At 37.8% G+C, this 16,857-nt stretch overlaps 1 protein-coding gene across 1 annotated transcript in view; it reads left to right on the top strand.

The window, feature by feature from the left end:
• Positions 1-16,857, top strand: part of ZNF407 (zinc finger protein 407) — a 364,381-nt gene that overhangs the window by 10,924 nt on the left and 336,600 nt on the right. The window contains exon 2 of the mRNA XM_063130500.1: positions 4,140-4,254. Within this exon, the coding sequence (XP_062986570.1) occupies positions 4,140-4,254 (115 nt within the window). The remainder of the gene's footprint in view (positions 1-4,139; positions 4,255-16,857) is intronic.

Raw genomic sequence — 16,857 nt, 5'->3', positions numbered from 1 at the left:
CCCATGTTGCTGAGGTGAAGGGAAAAGGGATCCTAAGTTTCTTCTGCTTTATTATCTTGGCTGCCTAATCCCGCTCTTGCTGTTTTCCGTTGGCTCATTGCCAAAAAGAGGAAATTCATCACCAAAAAGGACAAAAAGCAGACACATATTTACATGAAATTTGCATATGATAATTTATACATATAGATGCAAATTTTAAAATATTTACTATAATTTAAATACAAATGCAATACATAGTGAGGAAGACTGTGACCTTGTGACTTGGGTGCTTTGCTCAGCGCAGGTGCTGTTGACAGGCAAATTCGGGGCTGTTGCTCTCTGTTTTTATGATTCTTTGGCATTAAACCAGACCTAGACAAGACAGCTTGTTCAATAGAGGTTGCCATCAATCAGAGGATTGTCCTCTCATTCTGTTGTTTTCAGCCCAGCAATCCAGCCTATTAAGATCATTTTGAAGTTTGCTTCTGTCTTCCAGGGTGTTAGCTATCCCACCCAATTTTGTGTCATCTGCAAATTTGATAAGCATCCCCTGGACCTCCTTGTCCAAACCATTAATAAAAATATTGAGCGCTGGGCCCAGGACTGAGCCCTGCGGTTCCCCACTCGTTACTTCCCCCCAGTTTAAGAAGGTACCATTTATAAGCACTCTTAGAGTCCAATTCTGTTTAAAATATAGTTTTTTGTTATGAGTTGGAGGGGAGTTTTAAGCTAGATGGAAAATGATCCAGTGAGGATACAGTAATGGCAAGAGAAGCATTATCTAAGAGATAACAGAGAAAATTTCAGTAGAATGATTTTGAATCGATTTAAGAGGTGGGAAAGAGTAAGAGTGGAGCGCAGCAAGGAAGATAATGCAGTAATGTAAATGATCAGGCACAGATGGGTTTTAGCTCTTGATGTTGGAAAGAAAGACAATACTTTGGACAATACCAGTGTGGTGTAGTGGCTAAGGTGTTGGACTGAGAGTCAGGAGATCCGGGTTCTAGTCCCCACTCGGCCATGGAAACCCACTGGGTGACTTTGGGCCAGATACATACTCTCAGCCCAACCTACCTCACAGGGTTGTTGTTGTGAGGATAACATGGAGAGGAGGAGGATTATGTACACCGCCTTGGGTTCCTTGGAGGAAAAAAGGCAAGATATAAATGTAATAAATAAATTATATATAAATGGTAACGGTCCATAGGGCAGTTTTTGTGAATACAAGGGGCTTATATTAGCTCAATGAAATGTTAAAACTTTTTTGTTACAGTAGTTAATTCTCTGCTGAAAATCCCCTCAGTTTCAACAGTGGTTTGCCATATGTCATGGTGGGCTTTTGTTTGAGCATTTGGGCTTTACGGAACTAGTTTCATGGTTTTTAAGAGCCCAATCAGTATGTTAGAAACAGACCAGATCTAACCCTTAATACCTAAAAATATTTATTTTGGTGCTACAGTGTATTAAGTATTTGTAGATGTAGAATTAATATCAAAATTACAAATTATAATTGCTACATTGTGAAATGTTGCCCCAAGCTTCTAAATGCTTTATGCATACCATCTGAACTGGCCTAATGGTGCTGGGGCAAAGCAGGAATTTAAAGGAGAACAAGAAATGGACAGAGTCTATGGAGCATCATTGATAACAGAAGAAGAAACTTGCCATATAATCATTTGGAGGAAAGAAACTAAAATAATATGTGGCTGAAACTGCAATATACTTTAGTTCTGTTTTTTAAAATGGAAATACAAATACGAATAGAGTGCTTCACCATAGCCAGTCATAGTCTTAGCATTATATATTTCCTAATTAGTCTTTAAACTGGTGAGTTAGAACATCAACTTCAACACTTTGAATTTAATGTGGAGATAGATTGACTTTACTCAAATTTATTTTATTTTCATAGGTCCCTTTATAGAATGCAGTGTTGATATGGAATGCTACCAAATTAATGGCTAATTTGGTTTTATCAGGATAATTTAAATAAACTGGAATTTTCTGGTGTGATTGATAGAATGTGATCACTGTTAGCTGCAGTATCAACCTGCTTTTGACATTTAAACATATAAAGCTGGCTAGATATAACCATTCAGGTGCTAAATATATTTTACATCTACTTCTAACAGTAGAAATGGAAGTATTAAGAGATCTGGCTTCATTGTCATTGAACTGTGAAATATTCAACCTTGTCTGCCCGTGCTTAGTACTGTTGACTTTTTTATTTCTGTTAGAAGATTAAAATTAAATGCTCCATTTTTCGTCAGCTTTTGGGAATTAAATTGAAATTTAAGACTCTTTTTTTTTTAACCAAGGTCCTCAATTTAAACAAAGTCTTCTTTGAGGATATTCTGTGTTCAAGGGCATAGCAGAAAGGTTCATTGATCAAGTATGATGGACTGTAACATTTTTCTTATCCAAGCTCTTTTATGTATATTTATTAAAGATCCCATATTTCATATTATGCTTAACTATATTGGAGGAAGTTCTTCACAAAACATATCCCAAACATAATATGAAGTCTCTGCGAGCATATTGCACTTACTCTTAACTGCAATTCTGGGATTTATGGATATAGCGATCTCTTGGTCTTATAAAAGTTGGAAAGGGTCATAGCATACTTTAAAATGATGTGTTACCACTCAGTATCCCAGTACTGACACCTGCCAGGTTCAATGACTTCATTTTGTGATAATATAATTGTCTCAGTCTGATTGGAAAGTCATCTTCAATTAGAAGGTGCAATTTCACTTTTTTTTCTTGGCCTGATTGTGTTGCAAACGAACATGTCAGTTCTGCTTGTGTGTGTGTGTGTGTGTGTGTGTGGTGGGAGTAATCCTATAATTCTTTGGTCTGTTCTAGGCAGTTAAAGTTTGTTCTTCAAATAAATAATAGCCCAAATGTCAATACTTCTGGTTTTCAGAATAATCATAAATTCCTGACCATAAAACAGTCATAAAGGTGTAATATTTTATTCACTGTATATTCATACACTGCATGTCACTGCAGTAGAAAAGCAATGAATCATTCTTTCTCTATGGTCCCCCCCCTGCAAAGCAAGAGAGAAAGACCTGAAATATCAGTGTTAAGGTTTAAAATTATTCCTTATCAGAGAGGGGGGCATAGGCAAAATAGATAACTGCTCAAATAGGTTTCTCATACATTTTTAAAAGTGATGTACAATTCTTTCATTACTTATAACCACATACAGCTCTCTGGTGTGGAATGTAAGCATAAGCAATCTGTTCATTGTGGACATTTTCATTTTTAAAAAGAAGAAGTCACACAGTAAGTTGACCGTGCCTAATACTGTCATGTGCTTCTTTGGAAAACTCCAGATACCGTGAGAAACCAGGAGTGGCCCTTGACTCTTTTGGAAGCAATTGTACCATTGCTTCCCATATTAGATTTTAGGCATAGTATGTGTGACTTATAACATGAGATGCAGCTTTCATGTGAAAGTATGGGTGTATTTAAAAAAGTTTAAAGTTTCATATAGTAAATATGCTGTCGTGAAAGTTTTTCCAAGTGATAGAACTTTAAGATACTATGATTTGAAACAGTTACATTTTCTAGCCATTTCCAGCATGTTTTCAACCTTTACGAGATGACTTTGAGTAAAAATGGAGGGAAAAGACCACACTTGCACTTTAAACATAGTAATGAAATTTGAGTTCAGCAGAAACCTCTGCAGTCTGAGTCATATTGAAATGGACCAAAACAGGCTTCTGCTGGGTTGTACCCCAAGTCCTGGCAATTTTATAGTGGGCAAAACTATGGAACAAGTTTTGTGGCCTCATTTCAAAGTTCCCTAAGTGTCTCATCTTCTAATTATCGATACTGTTTCTATAATAAGTGAGTGCTCATTAATGAAACCCTATTCTCGCTTAACTTTTGTGTTTGAACTTCGGGAAAGTATCTTTAATGAGAAATATGTGGCACATACCCTAACAGCATCCCTGGAGTTATAAATGTATGCAACAGAACATTTTCTTTTTCGGGCTAGGCAAGATTTTTAAACAGGTTAAATATCGGATAGTAGTTTCCACACCCACTCCCCCCTTTTAAAAGGCTATTTCCCCCACAAATTGTGATTTCTTTATCCAAGGGTAATATAATATTCTAATTCAACTCCTATCTTTATGCTAAATTTTACTTAGGATCAAAGCCGTTCAAGTGCAAGATTTGCCACTTTGCAACAGCTCAGCTAGGAGATGCCAGAAACCATGTCAAGAGGCACCTTGGGATGAGGGAATACAAGTGTCATGTCTGTGGGTGAGTAAATTGAAACAGTTCCTCCCTTGGTTAACCGGAGAGGAGTGCAGGCTATGCATTGTTTCAGCATTCAGAACGGGGATGTGAGCAAGAGAGGCTAAAATTATGCATGCATATCCTCCTTCCCATTGTTATGGTAAATTCCTTAAATACAGTTATGACATTCTTTTCCTACTTCTAATCCGGTACCGCAGATGAGCAATTTTATGGGCTACAAGGTCAATTTGAACCTGTAATCTGTAAATTGACTAAATTATAGGATGTTCATTCACATTGCCAGGGAGAACTGTAAATTCCCTTTTAAAGGTATATAAAAAAATAACATAGACTTTAATTTTGTACGTGTTTTGTGTATATGTGCCCATACATGTATTTGTGCTATATCTTGTTATAGTTCTAGCTCAATGAACAGATTATGGACTCCTGTAGGGTTTTTGTATTGTAGGAGACACAGGAGAAGAAAATGTTCAAAGGATTTTATATATTGCCACACGTAAGAAATATATATAAAACCACGAGAGACATCTTGCAAATGTTATTGTCTTAGAAAAACCTCTGTTTTCCTGTCTTTCGTAATGGTTATTTCATGAGCTGGACCATTCGTAATATTTAATTGTACTTCAAATGTGTTGCATTTAATAGGGAAGCTCTGAGACTCTTTAATGCAAAACTAATTAATTTAGGAGAAATGTTTAAAAGGTTTTAAAATGCCATGGCATATATGGTACATCATAGGACATTCAGAGGTAGGTTTTAGTACTGCACTTCTATTAAAAGAGTATTTTAATATTATTATGTAAAAGAATTAGCTAATATATGTATCATATAAAAAACACTTTCCTCAAAACAGGTAAAGTTGTTCCAGAGGCCTGATGGTAAGGCATAGAGTGCCACAGTGCACGGTAATATAGTGATGGTTAGGGATATAATTCAGCCAGAGTTTTGTCTTTTGAACTCTTGCAATTAAACCCCTTTACAGAACAAAGTGAGTGCAATGTTTGAAAGCAAACTAAAATAGTTTTCACAGATTCATGTGTCTGTTACAGCAATAGTGCTGTTAAGGGCAATGTTATTCTCTGATGGGAAGAAGGACTGGAGAGGTGGTGGCCAGATTATCTTAAAACACAAAGGAAGTAATTGTGAAAGTTGTTCACTGTAAAATGATGGAGGACTATTATCTAAGCCTTTAGCAGTAAATACTAAATTTTGGGTAGTTTTGTTTTTTAAAAAATAATGTAATAGTTCTGTGTACACGACTTTCTTGACTTAGCAGAAACTTTTGTCTGAAAATGCCGATTGTAAACCTCTCTGAAAAATCCACTTGGATATTGGCACTAATGTAAATTACGTTGCACTAGGGTAAGGGATCTCTAGTGGAAGACCAATAGCATTAAATGGCACAACAGGTTTTCCTGGGAAACTCACTGCTCCAGCTAACGCTATTGGCCTTGTGCTCCCTTACAGTGTTGCAATGTAATTTTACATTAGTGTTAATGTTCAATTGGGTACTGCCCAGAATTTGGACTTGTGTCTGAGTAGTCCAATGTACCTTGTGTGGGGGTGGTAGTACAGGACTGGCATACCTTTTTTAGTTACTGAGATAACCTTTACAAGTAGTGTGCTTTTGTATACTGGCCAGAAGAAGGTGGAAAGTTTGCGTATAACTCATTGAAAATGCCAGTTTTGTTAATTAAAGAGTCATATTTACTGCACGCTTAAATGCATCACTTGTCAAAGTCCCTTTGAATGCCATACAAGAGTCCATCTCATTATTTTTGTGTAGCATTACATAATTGATTTTGATATTATGAGATGACCTGTGTGTGTGATAGCTAATGAGAGAGAGATAAACGAAAAAGCTGCCTCATATAGATATTTGCTTGTTTTTCAATTAAAATCATGATTACATTTAATCTGATATACACCCGAAGTTTTTGTACATTAACAATGGCGGAATTGGCAAAGTCTTGAGAAACTATAATAGGCTTAAAGAAAGAGAGATAGCTCTTGCACTTTGAACTGTTAGTGTGTGTGCGTGCATGCGTGCGTGTGTGTATGTGTGAGAGAGAAACAGACAGACAGACAGTATAATACTCTGCTTTATTTCTGCCATGTTAACCAAAAAGGGAGGGTTATACGTAGATTAAAAAATAAAGTGGCAACATAAAATTGCATGGATTGGCTATCGGATTAGTGGCTATATAGAGCATTGGTACTTTAGCACCACTGACAATGTCAATTCATTATCATTGATAGCTAAATAATCTTAGAAATGCTCAGTGGACCTATTAGTTCCTGAACATAAGCAGCTCGTGCTGCATTTCTTCATTAGCTTTAATTGCTATAAATTTACCTTTTTAAAAAATCATGTTTAAAAAGGTGAAGTGATCTTTCAGCAACATTAACTTAGTAATTTTGTCACAAACAGAAGGTCCTGTACTATGTTTTCTTTTCTTCCATAGTTTAGAGTCTATCCTGTGACTTTTAGATTCTAAACAACAAGCTTTCTATTAGGCAGAAGGTTAAATTGTTTTTCCAATTGCTACACAACTTGTTTGGGCATTTTTTTAAAGGTGAAATGTCAATGATTATGGATATAAGATTTCACTTGATTGCCTTGAAATACAATTTCGTTATGAATTGGAAAGTGAAGAACCATTGTAAAATAATGCCAATCTCAGTGCTAAAAATGAACAGAAGATTTTATGTACTGTATCGTGTAGCACGGTCGACACAGAGGGAGGAAAAAGACAGAAGTGTTTTTGCATGTTGCTTTTATTGTTTCAAATCCAAGTTTAATTTTTTCCAGCTGCACAGTAGAAATACTCTGCCATTGAAATTGGAAGCTACTAATCTTTCAACATTTGAAATAAACCGTCTGCTACTCATTTCCTTATCGGCAGATGTGTGGTGATTGTTTTCCTTTGCATTATGTTCATGAATGGAAAATGCATCCCTTATTTGAGAAGGGATCTGTTTTCAGTGAGTATCCAACTGCTACCTATTTAAATTTAATTTTCAGAAGTCTGGCTATGAAGTTGTTCATGACACTAAGATTAGCAAACCGAACTGGCTTCCCAGCATTTAGCTGTGTTTTTAGAACTTGTGCACTGGAATGTACTAAAAAGGCTTATCATGCACTTTTGAGATTTTATGCCTCAGGTACATGAAAAATGAATTGTTTAGCACTTCAGATTTTAAACAGAATTTATGGGTGATTTATAATTTAAAAAGGCATCTTCTTTTGTCTTGCCCTTACTTTGGATAGAGAACTTAAAACAACAAACCTATCAAATAGCATTATTTACCTTCTTTTCTATTTCTTTTCTTAAGTTGGCACTCATAAACAAATCACTGCAGGGATGAGGAAGGTTTTGTGTGTCCAGAAATGTAAATAATTTGAAATCAACCTATGTATTCTATTTTTTTTTCTGTTTATGCATTTTTCCAATAACTTTAAAACAATATCTGTTAAAATACAACTAGTGTTCAGATTTCTGAACAGCATTTGTTTTTTCCTTCTTTTTAAAAACATGCATGTAGTTTTCATCTTTCTGCCTCTCTCTCTCTCTGTCTGTCTGTCTGTCTGTCTGTCTTAGGTTTATTCTAAACAACATTCAGAGAAGTGCTTTGAAACTTCTTTTGAAGTTTTACCTTGGCAATATTGCCAATGCATTGATTAATATGTCTTTTGTAATAGTTAAGTTACCATTTCAAAGAATCATACTGAATTTTCAAAATATATGTGAAATAAATTGAAGTGATTAATCTTAATATAATGGGATATGTTAATATTATTGAGGGCAATGGGATATTTTACAAGTTTAAAACTTGCTGAAGAATAGTTGGTAGTTACAAATATTTACAAGTATCCATATTCCTCCATTTCAGTGTTTTGCTACTAGGAATCCATTTTGTCACAAAAAAAAATACTATGTATATTATACTTGGTGTTTTAAATATTCTTGGACTTGAAAAACACTTGTGTCTATTCTTGCCTTTGAAGAATCAAGAAGACTCATTCTTAAATGTATCATTTGGAAGAGAGGGAGATGCATTTTGGTTTTTACATAGGTCTTAAAGGTGCCACAAATGAATTGTTGTTTTGTAGTTAGAGAAATCTTTAAATAGAAAGTTGAAACTTCAGTAAAACTATTTTTGTGTGGTATTACCTATTTTTTGTGCATTAGAAGGGATCTCTGTGTAGATGATTATAATGTCACTTTCTGACCTTTGCAGCTTGAATAATTGTAAATCATTGCTTCATAACGTGTCAGAGAATGTCTGTACTAGGCAATTAAATGGCAGAATATAATAGACCAAATTATTGCCTGTCATGTTTTCAACAACACAGTTAGTATTTGAGTTACACTTAATCATTACGTGCATTAGCAACTTCATTGGAATCCCGCTTCAGGCTGAGCATGAAATACATTACATTATTTAAACCTCTAATGGTAGAAGTCATTTATTTGTGTTGAAGTGTACAACATGCAGAGTTTCATAAAGCAAGGAACACTTGAGAGCTTAATTTATCCAAATCAAAGTCTAAAGGCAGATAAACACAAGTGGCAAAAATTAGTAATTTTTATAGGCTGGAAATATTTAAAAATACATGGTTGTGAGTAATTGTAGGCAGCAGGAATAAATTAAAATCACTATTTTTAGTTGGCTCAGAAAACTAAAGCTGTTGTATACTTAAATCATCAAATGCACCACGGAATTGCATTTTTTGACTGAACAATTAATTACACACATCATATCCACAGCTGTATTCAAATAAAACGGTGCTTGCTTCTTCTGCTCAAATCATCAGAATTATCCACGTTAGAGAGGAGACAGCCCTACTTCTAGTGATGGTTCGACCTGTGGGTGTTGATTCACAAAGGAAAATATTGTACCAATAATAATATATTTCAGTGTCAATGTTTTAAAACTTCGATTTTAAGACTCTTTTGGAAATGCTAGAATATATGTGCTAAGGCACTGTGTGAGTCTATAGGTTGCTTTTAGTTGGCCTCACTCACAGGTGATATAAACCAAGGGCTAGACTTTGATAACCTTCAGTGGTATTTCTACCCTACAGTTGCATAATATAACATTTCTGCCATCATAGGTTTAGATCTATCTTCCGCAATGGAAGGGACCTTGGGAGAGGGGAAGAACCCGGCTTGCCCCCCTCACAGGTCAGCTCACCCCATGCAGCAGAGTCTCCTGACTATATGTGTAGTCTTTTGAGGGGGCTGGAGAGGCTGTTGTGGGAAGGAGGGGCGGAGAATCCACTTATGCCAGCATAGTTAACCCAGTGCAAATTTGGATCCAACCCATATAATTCTATCATTTTTTTTTCTTTTTTCTTTACTGCAGTTATAATCACCTAGCTTTATAGCCCACCTTATCCTTAAGGGCTCAGAGAAGGTAATAGCCTTGATTAAAATTTAGTTTTTAGTTAGTAATTCAACTGGAGTACAGAGAGAGGAAAATACAATAGCTCTAATATTGCAAGACAAGTTTTAGTAATGGGTGATATGCTGCATTCCAAATGTGATCTGCTACTGCCTCATAGGATGCTAGATGTAAGGTACGGGCATGTTGGTGCTTTTGTGCTTTCTGGGGGTTGGGCTGAAATGAATCAGTGTTTTGCTTTAACATGTGAGGGGCCCCCTCAAAGGTGTCATAAAGGTCTTACTATTGAATACCTAGCAGTATGCTTCACTAGTGTCCAGTATGGCAAATGAAGCAGAAAAGTCAAGGCCAACTTCTAGTTGTAATGCTGTATGAAAAACGTATTTTTATCCACCTGTACTTCAGTTGAGTTATGGCAGTGCTTTTGTTGGACTTGCTGAAGTGAAAAGATATGAAAAGTACATACTTAGCTGAATATATGTTTGTATTTGAGTTAGGGACAGTGCAAAGATTTATATCTATACCTCTACTATATATAACCTAATGCAATGCACTTTCAAACTGCAATTATAAAGATACACACAGCGATGTGATTGTGATATATGTGCCACGTAGAACAAGTACTGCTTCTTCCAGAGGCGTTTCATTGTGTGTGTGTGAATGGTTCTGAAAAACAGGATACATTATGGGATTGTAGAAACATTTGTTGCGGGACATGCCCTGTGTTTAATAAAACTGAAATGATTGTAAATGTTGCATCCACTCGATTGCAAGTGCTATAGAGTTTATTATAATTAAGTGTACCTATGTCCAGTAAGATGGGATTTCTCAACCTTTTCTCATAGAGAAATGTATTGTCTATTCAATAGAATGAAATGCTGAGACTCAGTAGAATGAAATGCATGTCTGTAGTGTGAAACAGGCAACAATTCAGAGGCCTTTTTGCAGACTTGGCTAAATCCATGCTCCATTTTAAACTGCAGTCCTTTTCTACACATATTAAAATTGGATTTGGTGAGGAGACATTTTCTTTGGCAACTATTGTTTGGATAGGTTTTCATATGCTTAGTATGTACTAAGTTAGCATAAAATATAGATTCTTATTTTTAAGTATCTAGTCCTAAAGTTAGTCTTAAAATAACCCGCCAAGAGTGGGCCAGCCATGGCCACCTTTGGCCTTCCTTCCTTTAATAGATAGTTGCAGCTAAAGGCAAATGCTTATTTTGATGCTTTTCTCAGGAAAGGAATATTAGAGGAATGCTTTTCATCTATTCTTGAAGACATGGATAAATTGTAGAGATTTGTTAATGAATATCCTCTCTGGACCTGTGTAAAAATGTATATATGTTATGATACATCTGTTTAAGGGACCTTTGAACTTTGGCTGTAACACATTCCGGCATATTTGTCCCATTAACACACATGGGCTGTTGCTGGGTTATTTGAGGATTGTTTCCCCTCTCAAACAAGCCATGCTGGCTGGGTTCAGATGACAAGCCACAGATTTACACAGGTCTGTTAAAAATGGAAGTTGTTGTTTTATTGATTACCCAAGAATTTAAATGTTTGAATGATTAAACATGAGGAATTAACGTGTTGCAGTAACATTAGGCATATGAAGTAGAACACAAAATGAATCAGCTCACTTAGTCTAGTCTGACAGCTACTGCGCACGGAAGAATGAGCTGCGGACATGCATGGTGAGTCCAGGTCTGAATGGGCTGGACTGTGGTTCTGAGAGAGTTGCAGAGATTGAGGCTAGGCAAACTGGGATAATATTTCTGGGAGAGAGAAAGGAGGACAGGGGCTTAGGGGAGCTAAATTGCAAGGTCATGGAGAGAGAGCTTACATAGCTATGTTACTAGTGCAGGTGGTGCATACAAGTTAGTCCTTGTGCACAGTCTCCATGGCAAAAGGGGGACCCCAAAATTTGGGGCAGCTAAATTCACACACAAATTCACATACGAATTAAACTGACTGGGCTTCTTACCAAAAGCTGGTTCCAAAAGTAGAACAGCTTCCTACACACACTCACAGAAGCACATAATAATAATAAAAAAAAACAGTGTAGGGGTGAAATCTTCAATTTGTAGACAAAGAAGTTCCAGAAAATAGGATGAAACTGAAAGATACCTGTCCAGTGTCCCCATTGGATTGTTTCTCAAGATGGCATTGGGGTCAGGGATACTCCTGAGGTTATGGAAAAGGAAGTTTGGGAAAGGCTGCAGGAGGGTCACCGCTTCCACTAAAGCAACGACCTAAGTGGCTAGAATGGATGTTCTGGGGGCGAAAGGCCTGACAAGATTCTGTGGCAGAACTCAGGTTCTATAGCTTAAAGTAACTCACTGATGTGCAAGAGCCAATGGAGGTAGCCAGGGAAATGGCTTGTCATTGAAGAGAAGTGATTTCGGTAGAATAGCAAAGGGCCAATGGGACCAGTCTAAGTTGGACCTGAAGTCCAGGGTTCCTATAAAGACTACAAAGGGATAAATGTTTTGGGTCCAACTTAGATGAAACAGACAAAAGAGGGGGAGAAGAGTGGGTAGAGCACACAGTGGTCTCAATAAGGCAGATTCCTTTTCCCAAAATCTAATCAAGGCAGTACTTTTCTAAGATTGCAATGCCTAAGGGTGGGGAACCTCCACCTGGCCATCCTATTTATGCAACGCCTTGAAAGTATGCCCCTGTGCACCTGGAGTGTATTCATGCCTAGTATTTTATTAATGTACCTAATCGAATTGTGGGGCACTCAGTTGAGTGAGGCTGATTGAGTCATGGAATTGAATTTCCGTCCTAATTACATGACCAAATACTAACGATCTCATGACACGATCTCTTGCTGAATGCTTATCCCATTTAGCCAGAGATGCGAGCTGTCCAGGCCCATCTCTGTATCGACTGCTAGGCTGTACTTCTCAAAGTGATGGTATCATCCTTTGCCAAATACTTGGTGTTTCCCTGGAATGTCTCCCAGGCCTATATGCCAAGCAACCTGCTAACAGGTCACACTTCCTGTGTATATTGGCAAAGAACCTTGGAATGCCACCTTGATCATATCTAGCGGTGGGCGAACATTTGCTCCACTTTGATTTGTGCTTTATAAAAGGAAAACGAAGAGCTTGGCTTATTCTAAATCCAATTTAGACTAAATCGTGTTCCCCAGGAAATCATCCAGAGTGCAGTTATTGCCAAACACCAACCCCCCACTAACAAGCCCATCTGGCCAGCTCTGCCACCCTTTTCCCGACAGGCCTACCCAGATGAATTTTAAACCTAAGCATTTTAAGATGCCCTGATTGTTGTTTTAATATTGTATTGGTTTTATATGCTCGTTTAATTAGTTTTATGCATTTGATTTATGTTGTATTGTTGTATTAATGTTGTTCCCTACCTCGATCCAAAGGGAGAGAAATAAATGTTGTTGTTGTTTGTTGTTATTTCCCACTCTCCTTGGCTGGTGGCAAAAGAAGTTGTATTGGGAGACCTCCCAAAATAATGCTATACCTGTTACAGGGAGGGAAGACAGTGGAGGTTTCTAAAAAATATAGTATTCTTAGGCTACCTAAGTCCTATGTATGGATGTGTAGTACACTGGGCTCCTGTCATTAAGAGAAGCATTCCAAGGCACCGCAGAGGGAGGGAGACTTCTAATAAGAACTTGCTGTTGTCTCCACCTGTCGGGAAAGTGGCAGAGGGGAAGGAAGGAACAATAAAACTGCATCATCATCATTGTCATCATCATCTCCTCCTCCTCTTGTAAACTGGTAAATATTTGGGGGGGGGGAGGGCAATAGAGCTCAACTTGGATTGAAAGTGAACATTGAGGTTCGTATTTCAAACCAGGAAATTATGACCTTCAGTGATGTCACTAGCCATATCTAGTCTAGTGGTTTCTTAGAAAACCAAGTTCCTGACCACCAGTGCATGTAAACTTTCAAAACACATGAAAGGTAAAACTGCTGACACAAGTGGAAGAGTTTTGCTCTGCAAGCATTGGGATAAAACACCACACATGTTTTGTAAGCAGGCCTCTGCTCTGTTGTCTGAGCAAATCTGAGAAAAGAAGTACGGATACTTTTAATTCCAAATAAACTAGTGTTATTCCCTCTGCCCCGTTGCCTTTTACTTTTTTACTTTGCCTAAAAGAAAATAGCTTGCCCCACTTCACTATTGGTGTGAAACAAGCAAATGCTAAAGTTCAGAGGTATAGAATATGTTTTGCATGCAGAAATTCCAAAGTTCAATCCCCAGTTTTGCTGGGGAAGGCTCCTGCCTGAAACCCTGGAGAGCTGCTGCCAGTAAACAGTACTGCACTCAATGGACCAATGGTCTGACTTGGTGTAAGGCAGCTTCCTAGATCTATTCCTGCTGGTGAATTATTACACACAGTAGTAGAAAATGGTGAGGCCCCGTAGCTGTGGTCTCTTATGCTTGAGAACTTGATTCCAGCCCTCATTGTGGTATTGGCTCATTTTATTACAGGAAGGAGCAGCAGCAGCAGCACGCAGGAGGACTTAATTATTAACCAATGTTTTTGAACCGTGGAAAGAGCTCCTCTTAGGGATCTGTGAAATGAAAGATTTGGAGAGTGATCTGTAGCCACCATGGCCAAAGTATATAAATACATAATCTTATCTCTCTTTCTCCTCCTCTAGCAGAGTTCTAGTAATGGCAGGCATAGCACAGAAACAGTCTTATCCAACATGGTGTCGTTTAGATGTTTTGGACTATAACTCCCATCAGTCCCAGCTATTATGGCTAATGGTTAGGGATGATGGGGAGTTGTAGTCTAAAAGATCTGGAAGACACTAGGTTGGGGAAGGCTGGTGTGGTGTAGAGCAAGGTAGGAGATGACAGGAATGCAGAAAGCAATAGCTAAAGGAATGAACCTCAGTCGTCCGTCCCCCCAAGTTGGATGATTAGAGCAGCTGTATAGGTCCTGTTACCTGTCTACCTTTTTTTCAGACATACACAGCCCACACATGTGTCCAGGCCTGGCAGATGCATTGCCTTCCTACCCACTAGACATCTTCATAGTGTTAAGTCTCACTTGACAGTAGCAGAAGCAACCAACTAAGTCTTGTTCTGTCCTGACCTCTGCTCCACAGATGAGCAAATCAGCTATGTTGAACAGGAACTGGGAAGGGGGTTCTGCTCATGCTAAAAGAATCTTGACTGTCCTTCCATCTCAACCCATAAATCTTTGCACAAAGTAGGAGACTAGAGGCCCATCACTGCATGTATGATGCACAGGAGATAGATCCCTGTCCATCTGTCTCTGTCTTACTTGCTGTGTAATTGTGCATTCTTCCATCCTACTTAAGGCAGTGGAATTCTATACTCTTGTAACAAAAAGAAACACTATTTTTACTGCTTTCCTCCTCTGGGCTTCAACCTCACCTTGTAACGAAAGGAAACACTCTTTTTATCCCCTCAACCACCTGACTATGGTATGTTCAACAAGAACCCTGCCTTATTTATTTATTTATTTTAAACATTTTTATCCCACCCTATATCAATAAGATCTCAGGGAGGCATACAGATAAAAGCATACAGTATAAAAACAGTAAATATACACAGCTAAAAACAAATTAAACCATAAACCAAGTTAAAACAATATATAATTTAAAAGCAATCAAACTATTAAAACAGTTTAAACAATGTGCCTAGTGAATTCAGCCATTAAAAGCTTTGTTAAAAAGCCATGTTTTCACTTGGTGCAGGAATAAAGTCAGCATTGGCGCCAGTCAAGGGGAGGGCATTCCACAGTCGGAGTGCCCTACCCAAGTCTACACTTGCACCAGATCAACCTTCTGTGCATTACAAATCAGGCTACATGGTAGTTACTAATACAGCACCATGTACATTGATGGTGCTATATAAATAAATTAATAATAATAATAATAATAATAATAATAATAATAATAATAATATTCCCCTCCTCCCCCTTCCTGCATATGTTACTCATGCCCACCATCAGAGCATTGTATGTTACTCTATTGGTGCTTAGACCTGTACAATCACAGTAGGTTTGCTCTCATGACTCACTGCACTTTAGAAGACTGCCTACTCTTCCTTGCATCATGAGATTTTCTCTTAAACCAAGAAAGGCAAGTCTTCACATTTTATTTCCACAAAAAGCTCTGGCTTGCCTAAGCTTGGTGCTACTATTGGAAACTCAGAAATCTGCTAATAAGCAAAGCCAAATTCTGAAACTTCGCTGCAAAGAAATTAATTTATGCAAATGATGAAATTAATTTTCTGATCATTGGAGTCATTGTTTCGCAGGGCACTCCAACAATGTTTGCAGGACAGACTCAAGAATGAATTTGAGTAGCCCCTTCCTATAACATAGGATCTATGTGATGGAGTGTTATGCAAAGGCTTTTGCTAAATCCACCATTTAGACTCTGTAGCGTCTCATTTGCTTTATGACATGAACATATGATCATTCAGGATACATTATTCTCATTACGCACCCCCCCACTTAATTAAAGTATTTCAGCACAGCTCCCAGTTGAGTGTATGAAGTGGAGGTAAGAAAAACTTGGTTCTTCACATGGGAGGTGCCCAGACAGCCCGACATATTTTGCTTTCAGAGACAACCGCAAATTGTGCCCCACCCTAAGTCAAGGTGCATAGTTCCTAGGGCCAGCCAAATTATTTTGGCACCTGAAAAAGATAAACCTACTAGTGCCTCTCCTTTTCCCTGGCAGTACATATACAACAATGATAAACTAAATAAGAATGTGCCGCCCTTTCATGGCACCTCAAATCAGCTGCCTGAGGTGGTCACCTCACTCTGTGTAATGGTAGGGTCAGCCCTGTTTAATGCGTCCCTCTGGATCATGACATGGACTGTTTTCAGTACCGGGTCAGACATTTTTCTTCTGTTCTGAGCTGTGTGATGTGTTACAATTCGCTTTTAGCACCGGAATAATAATCCAGTTCAGCACAAAGGTTCTGTGCATCTGTCAAAGTCCTGCCTTTGCATCTGAGGAGCAGAAGCAAACGCATCTTCTGTTTTTCATATTGCTGTGTTATTTAAAAACAATTCTTTACCGTATTTCTTCGCTTCTAAGACGCCATCGATTGTAAGACACACCCTAATTTCAGTACCACCAACAGAAAAAAAGCTTTGATTCTAAGAAATAATAAACGCACCCGCGATTCTAAGATGCACCCTGTTTTTAGAGA

The sequence above is a fragment of the Elgaria multicarinata genome, chromosome 7, assembly GCF_023053635.1.
Source record: "Elgaria multicarinata webbii isolate HBS135686 ecotype San Diego chromosome 7, rElgMul1.1.pri, whole genome shotgun sequence".
Lineage (NCBI taxonomy): Eukaryota > Metazoa > Chordata > Lepidosauria > Squamata > Anguidae > Elgaria > Elgaria multicarinata.
The sequence above is the reverse complement of the archived record's forward strand: the minus strand, read 5'-3'. Positions and strand labels throughout refer to the sequence as shown.